General features: G+C 42.9%; 2 protein-coding genes and 1 long non-coding RNA gene across 6 annotated transcripts in view; 2 read left to right on the top strand and 1 right to left on the bottom strand.

Annotated features, from left to right (window-relative positions):
- SCARB2 (scavenger receptor class B member 2) overlaps positions 1-3,304 on the top strand; it is a 77,544-nt gene extending 74,240 nt beyond the window's left edge. For 2 of the 3 annotated variants that reach the window (XM_027597539.2, XM_027597541.1), the window contains 2 exons: positions 1,144-1,302; positions 3,010-3,304. In XM_027597539.2, the coding sequence (XP_027453340.1) occupies positions 1,144-1,302; positions 3,010-3,054 (204 nt within the window). In that variant the 3' untranslated portion in view covers positions 3,055-3,304. The remainder of the gene's footprint in view (positions 1-1,143; positions 1,303-3,009) is intronic. The other variant, XM_027597540.2, reaches the window with a different exon arrangement.
- Positions 1-9,631, bottom strand: part of LOC113924177 — a 66,768-nt gene extending 57,137 nt beyond the window's left edge. The window contains exon 1 of the long non-coding RNA XR_003520567.1: positions 9,545-9,631. This is a non-coding gene — a long non-coding RNA (uncharacterized LOC113924177). The remainder of the gene's footprint in view (positions 1-9,544) is intronic.
- The window catches only part of NUP54 (nucleoporin 54), a 31,193-nt gene continuing 27,884 nt past the window's right edge, over positions 9,036-12,344 (top strand). Inside the window, exons 1-2 of one of the 2 annotated variants that reach the window (XM_027597536.2) lie at positions 9,068-9,186; positions 9,869-10,030. In XM_027597536.2, coding sequence (XP_027453337.1) covers positions 9,120-9,186; positions 9,869-10,030 — 229 coding nt within the window. In that variant the 5' untranslated portion in view covers positions 9,068-9,119. Of the gene's footprint in view, positions 9,187-9,868; positions 10,031-12,344 lie in introns of both variants that reach the window. The other variant, XM_027597537.2, reaches the window with a different exon arrangement.

Raw genomic sequence — 12,344 nt, 5'->3', positions numbered from 1 at the left:
GAACTTGGCTTTACTCTAGAAAAAGGAAACATTAGACCTTGAAGTGACCTTGGAGACTGCTCTCCCACCTCCTTTTTCCAGAGAAGGAGACTCAAACACTGATGGATCTTGGCCAGTTATTGGAAGCACCAGCCCTAGAAACCCATCCTCTGCCTCAGTCTAGTGCAGATTCAGCGTAAATTAAGCCCAAAGTTCCATTTGTTACTCATAATTTTTATGAAATTAAGCTCTCCAGACACCTCACCCATTACAATTTAAAGAGATAAGATCTTTGTTCTGCATCCAGAAAGTGTTATTCTAGAACATTTTCTTGGTTATCAATACCCTCTGGAATTCTAGTGAGCCTCAAGACTTCTTCGGACACTATATTGAGACCTCTGGTCTTTTTAAGAAACATTTTTTTTAAGGTTTTATTTTTAAGTAATCTCTACACCTGATGTGGGGCTCAAACTCACAACCCAGAGACCAAGAGTCATGCACACTACTGACTGAGCCAGCCAGGGCCCCGAAACCTCTGGTCTTGATTACTAGAGAGTTAACCAAGACAGTAATTATACTTTCCACATACCATTGTTGGAATGTTTCATTCTTTCAATCACTGGCATTAATTTAGCACCTACTATGTGCAGAGTGCTATTCCTAATGTTGAGGTGACAGAGATATATAAGTCTTGCCTTTGGAAACCTTACAGTCACAAGGAGACCTACAGATCAACAGACAGTTACAACAGAGTGTTGGGGGGTTTTAGGGAGTGATACGGAAGCCTAGTAAAAGGACCTTTAACAGGCCTGAGTTGGCCAGAGAAAACTTCTGGATAAAAGTTATGCTGAGTTGGATATTAAAGGATGAGTTGGAGTTGTCTGATACAAAAGATGGTATTATCTCATTATTTTTTAATACTTTTTCCTTCCTACTTCCAACCTAATTTGAAAGGAAGACATTTTTTAGGAAAAAAAATAAGATGTTAATGAATAAATGCCCCCTCTGCTTACTCTAATTTATAAATGAATTTTTGGTATCTTTGGTTTGCTAACAGGAAGACTCACCCAAATTGTGTTTAATGATTTTGAGGAAAGATGTAGCAAAAATCTCTATACCCTGAATATTTAGTAATCAGGGGAATACTATTTTCTTGCCTTCCAGAGTGTTCTCATTGATAAAGAGACTGCAAGTCGACTGAAGTCTGTGATTAACACTACTCTGATCATCACTAACATACCCTACATTGTCATGGCCCTGGGTGTGTTCTTTGGTTTGATCTTCACCTGGCTTGCATGCAAAGGACAGGGATCCATGGATGAGGTAAGTGGTGGCTGGAGGAACTTCTCTCTTACTGGGTAACTTTACCTGTGGGAGTCAACTCTGCTTCATTGAAGGGCTGTCAGCTGGCTCCATCACCCAGTTGATGGAATCCTCAGGGTGGATTCTGAGGTTTTATGCTGGGCACAGTGATTTCATGGTTATATTACTCTTAAACCAAATGAGAAGCAAGGGGAGTGTGTCAAAAGGGAGGAGTAATACAATGGTATTGTCCAGGATTTGGGGCTGGCTTGGTGGGCATGGAATCCCTGGGAGTAAGCTTAATGTTTCTGAAAATAATGGAAAGGAGAGGAAGAATATTTAACAGCTAAACATCTGGGCTTTGGTGTCAGACTGCCTGCATTCAAATCCCAGTTCTGCCACTTAATGGCTGGGCGGCACTAGAAAATGTGCCTCAGTTTTTCATCTCTCATTATCCCACTTTAGGAGTTTTTTTGTGAGGATTAGAGGATATAGTAAACAGAAGGCACTTGGCCCGGTGTTAGCATTTTGTAGGAGCTCAGTAAGCATTAGTTATGTGATGAAACAGTTCGAAGATTATAGAGCAAGACAACCAGAGACCTGCTTGGAAGGAATTGTAATATATCAGAAGATAGCTGTCACTGAGTCATCATTGCACACGAAATGACTGGCACAGGAGAGCAGTAACTTTCGTGGAGAGAAGGGCACCCCCTCAAATGGATGCGATAAACAGGATTAGGTTGGCTTCTCTAAGTGACCAGCCGGCCAACCCAGCTCAGCCGTCAACGAGCCTTTCCTGTGGGAGCCCTTCTTAAATTCTTAGCAATGTCCCTTTTTGCAACAAAGGCTTTTTCCCCCCTTCTAGCTGCTTCAACTAAGTGTCTGAGGCAAATGTGAAGTAGGAAATAGGTTGAAACCATCTGAATAGTATTAGCTCAGATTTCCCTGTGTTCTGCATTCTTCCATGATTTCTCTTAACCTGTGCCCATCAGGTTAGCGTGAATTAAGCGTGAGGTAATTATTTTGCCATTTCTTTTTTTTAAGATTTTATTCATTTATTTATTTGAGAGAGCGAGAATGAGAGAGAGAGAGAACATGTGAGAGGGGGGAGGGTCAGAGGGAGAAGCAGACTCCCTGCCGAGCAGGGAGCCCGATGTGGGACTCGATCCCGGGACTCCAGGATCATGACCTGAGCCGAAGGCAGTCGCTTAACCAACTGAGCCACCCAGGCGCCCCTATTTTGCCATTTCTATGTACGGCTCTCACTTCCAGTCTGACGTTGCGCAGTCACTGAGATTTTCATAAGCACAGGTGAGAGCCCAGGTAAATGTTATTACTACTCCTACGATTAAGCAGCTTTGTGTAGTCGACAAGCAAGCAACGGCTGAGCACCCACCGCCTCTGAGACATTGCTCTCTGGTAGGTTTCAAACCAGGCAGGAGCAAATGCCGTTGAGTGTGACGAGGGTTATGGTCCGGGTGGACGCAGGGAAGGGCGCTGCTCTGGAATCGGGGGTGCGGCTGGGAGGGCTGAGAGCGGGCCTCACGAGAAGGTGGGGCCTGAAGGGCAAAGCAGCGGCAGGCCAAGCCAGAAGAGAGGCGAGTGTGAGAGCCGCCCTCCTGTCAGTCTCCCCTCCTTGCGTCTTCCTCCACCACCCTGCCCCACAGCGTTTCCCATCCTGAGAGAACTTTCTGAAGTGACTGACTCCTCTGTCCCCTCTCTTCTGAGTCTCAGGGAACTGCAGACGAAAGAGCACCCCTCATACGCACCTAACTGAGGCCCGAGCTCGGTGGAGGAGCCGTGTGAGCTGTCCTGAGCTGGACCCGCCGTGAGGAAACTAGCCGCGTCCTCACAGGCATGTCGCCTGTTGCAGAGAGGAGGGAGGAGACCCCGCGCTGGCTAGTGAGGAGAGCGTTCCGGCAGGAGGTTAAACAACAGACTGACCTGGTTGGCCATTAGGCTTTATAAAATTGTTTTGTTTTCCATGTGTCTAGCAAGTATTTAATAAACTCTTGTATAGTAATTTTTTTTTTTTTTTTTTTTTTTTTTTTTGTTATTGGGTGCTGGTAGCGCCAGAATTTTGTGACCACTGTTGTGGTTAAAATGTGTCTGCATTGCTTGTTAACGTTCCTTGGTCTAACCTTATTCAGTATGCTTCAGTCACCAAACTTGGAGCTCAAAATATATAAATACTATTTTATGTTGTATTCCTCCATTCATTTTACCCCCAAAACAGAAGTAAATAAGAGTTCGGAACCCAAGGTAAAACGGTAGCCTCATTCAATACATCATTAAAATGCATCTAATTTCCTCTTTTAAAAAAGTGATATATTGTATTTCATGCTAATCTTCAGTTCATAATTCCTCCAGGAAAATAATTCAGCCTTTTGACTGCTTTCAAACCGGCTGAGAACCCAGCGGGGAAGGGGTGGGGTGGGGTGAGGTATGCGGTGGGGCGATACCCGTGAGTTGATTGTGATTAAGCACCTGAGGATATTTTACTTGTACTTCTGTGAATTGAGAGGATGCACAAAAAAATGTTGGTGAGGGCAAATACAGATATTTCATATGGAGTAGAAGTAAATGCTAGTTATGACATTTGTGGGTAGTTGGGTTTTTTTTTTTCAGTCAAAATGATCTCGATGTGGAAAGGTGCTTCTGGGAGTTGTCATCAGTGACTGATTTTTTTCCCCCAGTCACCCTTGCCAAATATGATACTCTGTCAGTTACAATATTATTGAGTGGTTCTTTGTAAAATTATTTATGAATATGGGAAATCCATCCCTCCACAGCCTAGGATACACATACATTTCAGGAAGTCTGACTGCACTAACAAGACATTTCTTCAGGCAGTCTTCTTGGGAACTTTGAAATTGTTTTTGTAAGTTGGCTTTCTTTCCTCAGATTTGGTCCCTTCCAGTGTTCTGTGGTTCACTGTCACTCACTGAAGAGAGAAAAATGTGCCCTACGCTTCCCACGACAATCACCTTGCTGACAGAATGAATGATGTCTTAAAATATTGCACAAAAATGCTTTAAAGGAAGGTCCCTGGGGACCCAGGAGCAGGGCCGCCTCTCCTCGGAAGACCTCTTGGCTTTCAGTCCTACCTAAATCAGAGGATTAGGAACCATCACATGTCACAAATTCAAGCATATTTAAGGTCATTTTCTTTGTTCTCAAAATTCACTATTCATTTTTGATCGAGAAACCTATATAGTTACCCAGCAAAGTGTACATAGAATTTCTTAACAACTGAATCATCTTACAGGATTTTGTGTTTAAAACTGGAGTTCAGTGTAAGCAAATGAAGAGAAAAAGCCATGGATTTCACAAATACAGCTTTTGATCCCTGTGTGGAGGTAATAAATCCCATTATTTGCCCCAATTTCTTTCTCTCTACACTAAAGCAATATGTGACATGTTCCCTTCTTGAGGGGGCAATTCATTCAACTCTCAACTTCTCTGTGAATGAAGATAGAACTTGTAGATATCCCAAATCACCAAAAGGGGAAAAACTAAATTGAAAATATTTTGTCTTCAAGAATGCCAAATATCTAGATTTTTTTGAATTTATCAATATTTAACTATATAATTGGCACACCTTATTCTTTTGTTTATCTACTTATCCACATGAATAAAACTGATAAACCAGTACATATTCATTGGTTCATCCTATTATCAGGGTATAGTCATCTGTGAGGAGGAAATTTTTAAATACTACAAATGATTTAACAGCTGATGTACACTTCTGACTGACTCTCACACAGGCAGGGAGACCAAAAACATATTACTGCCATGTGATTCTTAATAGTTATTTGGCTTAACATCCCGTTTGATATTCTCTCTCTGAAAAATCTGTGGCAAGCCCATACACTGCAGTCAAGATTATAGATTGGTTAAGAAGAACGAATGTGCCTATTTGGCTTTAGGGTGAAAAGAACAAACTATTCCTCATGCTGATTCTCTTGGAGCCATTATCCTGGAAAGGCCTCCAAAGTCTTTGTGATTGTCATTATCACAGAATATGTGTGTCCTGTACTATGACACTCAATTTAGGGAGAAACCAAATAGAGGTGACCTCGCTTCTCTCAGGGAAAATTGAGAGTTGAACACAGGACAGGAAATGGGCTTTGCCACTTTTAGCTCGAGGCTTTTCCTACTGGACTTTATTTCCTCATGTTCTAGAAAGATACTAATGGTCAAGTGGAGCAAGTACTATACGACTAACCCCTATTGGGGTTTTTACTGAAGGGAGGCTGGTTTTTTTCTATTTAAATAGCTTGAGATACAAGTTGTGCAAAAGGTAACCTTCACACTTGGCCCTCTGGGCATTATTTCTGGAATTAATTGCTCGTGGCTATCAAACAGAATACTGACCAGAATGCTCTTCCTGTAGCTTAAATAATTGGTTCATTTCATGTGATTCTTGACCTGTTTATTTCTACCCTTAATGCAATGAAGTATTTCACTAATAAAACTGTTTCTAGGAAATTGCACTGGGAATTGTATGTTATGTCATCAGATGACCAGTTGTCTCTGGAGTTTCATTTGAAAGATGCTCTTTGCCCTCTTGACAGATTGGGCCACTTGTGATTTCTGCTCAGCTGTGGTGGCCACTTCTAGGCAGCCTGACCTGTTGAGCTTGAAGCGGGCCCCACACTGTGTTCCTCTGCCCCAGGGTTTTCTCCAGAGCCCGGGGAGCCCCTCAGGAGCACTGGGGGCCAGTAGGCTCAGGTATCGACCCTTAACCAAAGGGGGCAGGAGCAGGAAGGAACATGTTTACAAGTGACAGAAGATATTTGCTTGGAGTTCAGAGAGGGAAGAATAGTGGAGATAAGGTTGGAGAGAAATGCAGGGTCCAGATCAACTTGGGTCTTATTAAGCCATGTTAAAGATTTTGGTCTATTTTAAGACCAACAGGAAGTGTTGCAAACTGGATTGAGGGGGACGGGGGAGAAATGGGAGACATGGCAGGCTTGTTCAGAAAGGCCTACTCTAGCTGCAAGGTGAATACATTGGAAGAGTCTACGTGGACGCAGGGAGGTCAGTTAGGAGGCTGCCATGTTAGGTGGGTCCTTTGGGGTCTCTGTTGGCATGCAAGATGGATCTTGTGTGGGTGTCATGCACCAGCCTGCAGGGTGAATTCCACAAAGCTGCATAGCAGGGGTTAAGTCATGGGTTTTATTGGGGAAAATAAAAATGTTCAGGGATATAGGGCCAGGAAAGCAAGAAAAAAGGCACAGACCCTCCATCCTCCTGTCATCCCATGGAGGCCAGCCAAGGGCCAGAGTACTGTTTGGTCTCACTAAGGAGCACATACCTGCCTTCTAGTCCCCCTTTTTAAGGGGCAAGCGTGAAGAAGCAGTCTTGTCCATGAAGGAATGTACAAGCCACTGAGCAACAGGCAGTTTGGATTTCGGGTGAATGGTTTATAGAAACTGTCTGGGACTGCCAGCTGCCTATTTCCAGAATGTTACAATCTCCATCACTGGGGTAAAGAGGACCCTGGTTCCATGGGACCTGAGCTTGGGTGTAGCTCCTTCTCCCAGCAGGGCAACCCAGAATGAGGTCACAGTCCAACAGTCCAGCGCACCGCATCGCAAGGGCTCCTGCAATGTCTAGGTACAGGTTGGCAGACCTTTTCTGTAAAAGGGCCCGATGAAACAGTTTTGGCTCTGCAAGCCTCTCTAGTCACAACTACTCAGTTTTGCTCTTGTATCATAAAAGCAGTCCTGGGCAACATGTAAACAAATGGATGTTTCTGTGTTCCAATAAAACTGTATTTACACAAATACATGACAGTCCACGTTTGGCCATCATTTGCTAATCCCTGGTCTAGGCAAAAGATTATGGTGACTGGAATCGGGGAGATGGCAGTGGAGATGAAGGGTTTTAGAAATGCTTAAGACTTTAGGAGATGAAGGAGATGAATACAGGAGAGGGACATATCACGGAACTCATTCACCCATTCCACGGTATTTAATAAGGTCTGTCTCGGGGGCAGACACTGCTAGCAGTAGGGATACAACCAGTTAAAAACAAAACAACAACAACAAAAGAGTTCCCTGTCCTCGTGGAGGTTATATTAAATGCGGGAAGCAATAAACAGGTGGTGGTAAGTACTAAGAATATTTAAGAAGCCACAGTGACAGGACTGGAATGTGCTATTTTAGAAAGGGTGGTCAGAGAAGGCTTCCTATGGAAGAAATATTCACCCGTTCTTTTTCATCCCCGATCCTTCTCCCCTTCCATCATTTCTGTGATTTCACTCTGAGGGTTCTCCCAGCTCTCTGGCCATGCTCTCTCAGGCTGTTGAGGGCTGTTTGCTCGCTTCTTAATACCTGTGCTCAGCTGCAACCTCTTCTCACTTGATAACTCTTCCTGACAATTCCATTGACTCCCTGACTTCAATTACAACCTAAACACTTACAGCCGAAACACGGGTCTGGGTTCAACCTCAGCTGCACATACCAAACACCTGCTGGATATCCTCCGCCAGATTGTCCTCAAATCCAGAAAGCAAAAAAAAGGAATTCATTTTTTCTTGTCTTCTTCCAAATTCCCATTACTGGGGAATGGCATCACAATCCACCCAGTTGTACAAGCCTGAAACCAGGGATTCTTGCTAGACTATTTTCCCTTCCCTCCGGATCCCATCAATCATCAAGTCCATCTGCTCCTGTCTCCCTTCCCGCTGTCCTCTTCCCTGCGTCGGCACTCTCACTGGGACTCCTGCAATTACCACTACTGGCGTGATTTAATTTTTTTGAGTAGGTAAACCGTTTACATTTTCAAAAAGCATAAAAGGGGTTTATAGTGAAAAGTCTTCCTCCACCCATCTCCCAGATAACCCAGTTCATCTTCCCAGAGGCAACGATGTTACTCACTTTTTTATATATATCTTTCCAGGAATATTTTATACAAGAATGTGTATTATATATTCTAACCCTTTCTTCCATCACCAAAGTTGTAGCATACCACAGACAGTATTCTAATTGTTTTTTATGTGATACATCTTTGAGATCTTTCTTTTCAGTACGCAAAGAGCTTTACTGTTCCCATTTCATGTCTGAATAGTATTCCTTTATATAAATGCAACTATTTAAGCAAACCCGTTTGTTTCCAGTCACTTGTTATTATACACAATGCTGTAACCAACAACCTTGTAGTCCATAATTTTGTCCATTTATAAAATTCCTAGAAGTAGCTAGGTCCAAGGATTTGTCATTTTGATAGACACAATGGCTTATTTTAATTTTTACTAAAGTATACAAGCACATAGGTTTAAGAATCAAATAATTCTATAGGATTTGTTATGAAAAAAAAAAGGAACCTAAACAGATACCATTCTCAAAGGCACCTCTGTTAACCCCCCCTTTTTTTAAATTTATCCCCATGACTAGATAACAGGATGCTTCGTCTATTTTCATGAGTTTTAGCATTATCCATCGCTCTACACTACGGAGATGAGGATTTGGCCTTCCTACCCGGTCCTCATTACACATTCGTATTCAACCGCACGCACACCTTTTCCAAGGGTCCTCCCTAAGGCAGCTTTTAAGGGGTTTCCGACGGCACTCCCCCGCGAACTCGCAGCATTTCCCCACGCTCGCGACGCCCCACACCACGTGAAGCCACTAAGCCCCCGGAAGCTGGCGGGACCGGGGGCGTTCCCGCTCCAACCCCCGCCCCCTGCGCCTTTCCGCCGTTCCGGCCTCTTAGGCTAGGCCAGAAAAGAGGCGGAACCCCCGAATCCGAAGGCAGTTTACTCGCGGGACTGAAAAGCCGAGTGCACCGAGTGTCGCGGGAGCAGCGCTTTGGTCCCCTGCTCCCGCGACATGGCCTTCAACTTTGGGGCTCCCTCGGGCACCTCTGGCACCGCTGCAGCTACCGCAGCCCCCGCGGGTGAGTGATCCTCCCGGACCTTCTCCCGGGGAGAAAGGGAGCCCTCCGGTCCACCCCCTCGGTCCGAGATTCTCCAGTTCGGGGATCCTGGGGGCGGAGGGATCTCCTGGCTGCTTGGGGATTTTAGGTGTTTCGGAAAAGGGCGGGCGGCGGCGGCGGCGGCAAAGTGGGCCCAGGCGGCTCCTGAGGAGGCCGCGGGGGAATTCGAGGCCCAGCCTGTGGCTCTCACGCTGTGCGTGGGTCCCCGCAGGGCCCTGTCCTTCTGGGGGTCGCTTCCCGCCGCCGGGGAGCCCTTCTCGGAGTGACTGGAGGGCGGCTCCTCTTTCCCATTGCGGGAGACCCGCCCTGCCCTCCTCACCTCAGCCTCCGGGACCGGCGGGAACGCTTGCTCGGCTCCCTCTGCTGGGCTCGGCGAGGTGAGGGGTGGGGAGCCGCGGGCGCTGCCCTGCGGCTCCTTCGGTGCTGGCCCTTTGGTTCTTGCCGCGGGGACTTGACGCTCCTGCTCCTCTCTCCTGTCCCCACCTGCGCTTTCTTAACTCGTTTGGAGCTAAGTCAAGGTTTGTCTTTGTTCCCTTCTGTAAAACCTGCTGACTCTTCTAATCCTTATCTTGCTTTCTTTTTCTTTTCTTTCCCCTCCCCCGTTTTAAAATTTTGTTTGTTTCTTTGCCTACACGCCTATCAGGATTTGGTGGGCTTGAGACTGCCAACTCCACCGCCAGTGGGTTTAATTTTGGGGGTTTCGGATTAACTGCTAATCCTGCAGTGAACTTTAATATTGGGAATTTCGGTGTTTCTACTACCTCGGCGACTCCGTTCAATTTTGGTAACAGTCTGGCAAGTGCAGGTAGATACTGCGGGTCGTATGTGTAACGAATGTCGGGAGCTGGAGTCCAAGAATATTTTGTGGTTCCTAGCTTTGGAAAGAACAGCGACTTGTCTAATGAAGAAAGGAAATTCATTTTCTAGTGTCGAATCAAAAACATTTGTATCCAGTTTTGACTATCTTAAAAGATTTGGTATTAAGTCTTGCAAGTTATAACGTTCCTTTGTTAAACTTGAATTTGATTGAACAGAATATACCTTCCAAGTGACAAGAATTTGGAATGGATTATTATTTTGAGTAGAATATGTTTTCCAAATTGTTACATATCTCTTCCAAAATAGAAGCTCAGCAGTCAGGCCCATTTCTCTGGGATTCTTGGACTCCTGCAGTCATTTTTTTTTTTTTTCATTTTTCCTGCATCTTTCATTGGAATTTCATTTGATTGTCCTTGTGTTTCCCAAGAGAAACAAGTCTTATACGAACAGCAGTATCCTGTCTTGTTTTTTTAAGGTGTATAACAACAATAATGTATTTCTTTGATCCACTCAGCAGATTAGGATACATTTCTATAAGGTATGTAATTATAGAAAAAGCCCCCAATTTTTTGCTGGATTTTTTGAGAAATGAGCAGAGCAACTTAATTTATTGTCAGATAGCATTGAGTTCTAGTAGGTAGGCTAGACATCTTTGCGTTAAAAAAAAAAATGAAGATTTTAGTATCTATATAGGTTGAAGCTCATTGGAAATTTGCAAAACACAAACTATAATGTGTATATATGTGTATATAAATTTAAAATAGGTCTGTGTGTACTTCATATAGTTATCCTATAGAAAAGTCTTGTTCCTCTGCTGCTCGTATATGAATTTATTGTCCATATTCTCTTACATTATTCTACTTCTGCCCATGCCAATTATATGCATTTGGTAAACATTATTTATTCCCTAAAATTTATTTGAGTATTTGTGCAGTATTTGTTACTGCAGTGCGAATATCACCTTGGCATCTGATTTGAAACATTTTGAAGAATACTTGAAACCTTGGATTCCAAAGATAAAACTGTCCATTATCGTTAAGGTATATTTTAAGTGATCATGTATCACTGTCATTGGTATGTTTATTATTCCCTGTTTGCTTAAAATTGGCACTGGGTAAAACAACATTATTTTGAAATTTGTGTTTCCGAACAGAGCCACCCAGCTTGTAATTCAACAACAATAAATCAACCTGTTGGTATTTGCTTGATTTCATGTTCATGTGGAGTTATCATTGTTAAGTATTGAGTTGTGATAATATAACTGTATTTTAACCACTTTTATATATGTTCATTAACTGAGACTTCAGCAAAGGGATGATAGAAATTCTTGTTTATTTTGCATCTTTGCAGATCCACTATTACTAATAAACATTTTTGGTATTAAGCATGATAAGACACTAATACTGTGTAGCCAATTCAGAATATATCAGTAGTTTTTCTGTAGGAGGGAAGAATAATGAAAAAGACTGAGAACAATGTTCTATACTTTTAGGTGATTTTTTTTTTTAATGAAAATGTTTACGGTTTCCAAAACTGCAAATAGAACCTACAAGAAAATAGAGTATTTGGTTATGGCTACAACATGCAGTCTATTCTTAAGTAATTTTCCAAATCAAAATTATATGATGAACATCAGAGGGTTGGGGTTTTTTCCTTCTTATATCTTTTATGTAACATGAATCTGTCTCTTTTACTAGAAATATATGAGATTAAAAGTTAGAATTGCAAAAAACTGTGGCATAATTCAGCACTAACGGTTCAAATATTTTTCGTAAAAGTCTTTTTGGCACCACATTGGTAATCAGGTAAAAACTGACAATAAGAAAAAAAAACAGTATTAGATTGGCTACATTCCATCCCATTCATATGTGAAGTTACATATGGTTAAGATGAGTTTCATTTCTAAACTTACCTAAAAATGAAATTTGCATATCCGTCAGTTGCCAGACTAGTGCAGAAAGCTGTGCTAGTTCTGCTCTCCTTCCTTACCGCTGCCTTCCACTTGGGGGGGTTTCCCCTTATCTCTTCCTTCAAGAAAGGGAGTTCATTATGTTTCCTTTGAAAAGTTCCTAAGTTTTCATGAAGACTAAGTAGAAACATAAGCTAAAAGAGAATATAAGTTAATTCACCAAAGCCAAAGTTGCAAACTGGCACCACAGTCTGCCAGTATGATCTGTTTGACACACTATTTTAAAAACGTTTGAATTTGTTGTCCCCCCCCAAAAAAAATTGAATTAGGGTTTAAAATTCTGTAAATTTCATGTAGAAAATCTAGATCTTCTGTTTCTCTTAGGAAAAAT

Source organism: Zalophus californianus, chromosome 2 (assembly GCF_009762305.2).
Source record: "Zalophus californianus isolate mZalCal1 chromosome 2, mZalCal1.pri.v2, whole genome shotgun sequence".
NCBI lineage: Eukaryota > Metazoa > Chordata > Mammalia > Carnivora > Otariidae > Zalophus > Zalophus californianus.
This window is presented reverse-complemented; position numbering and strand designations above follow the sequence as displayed.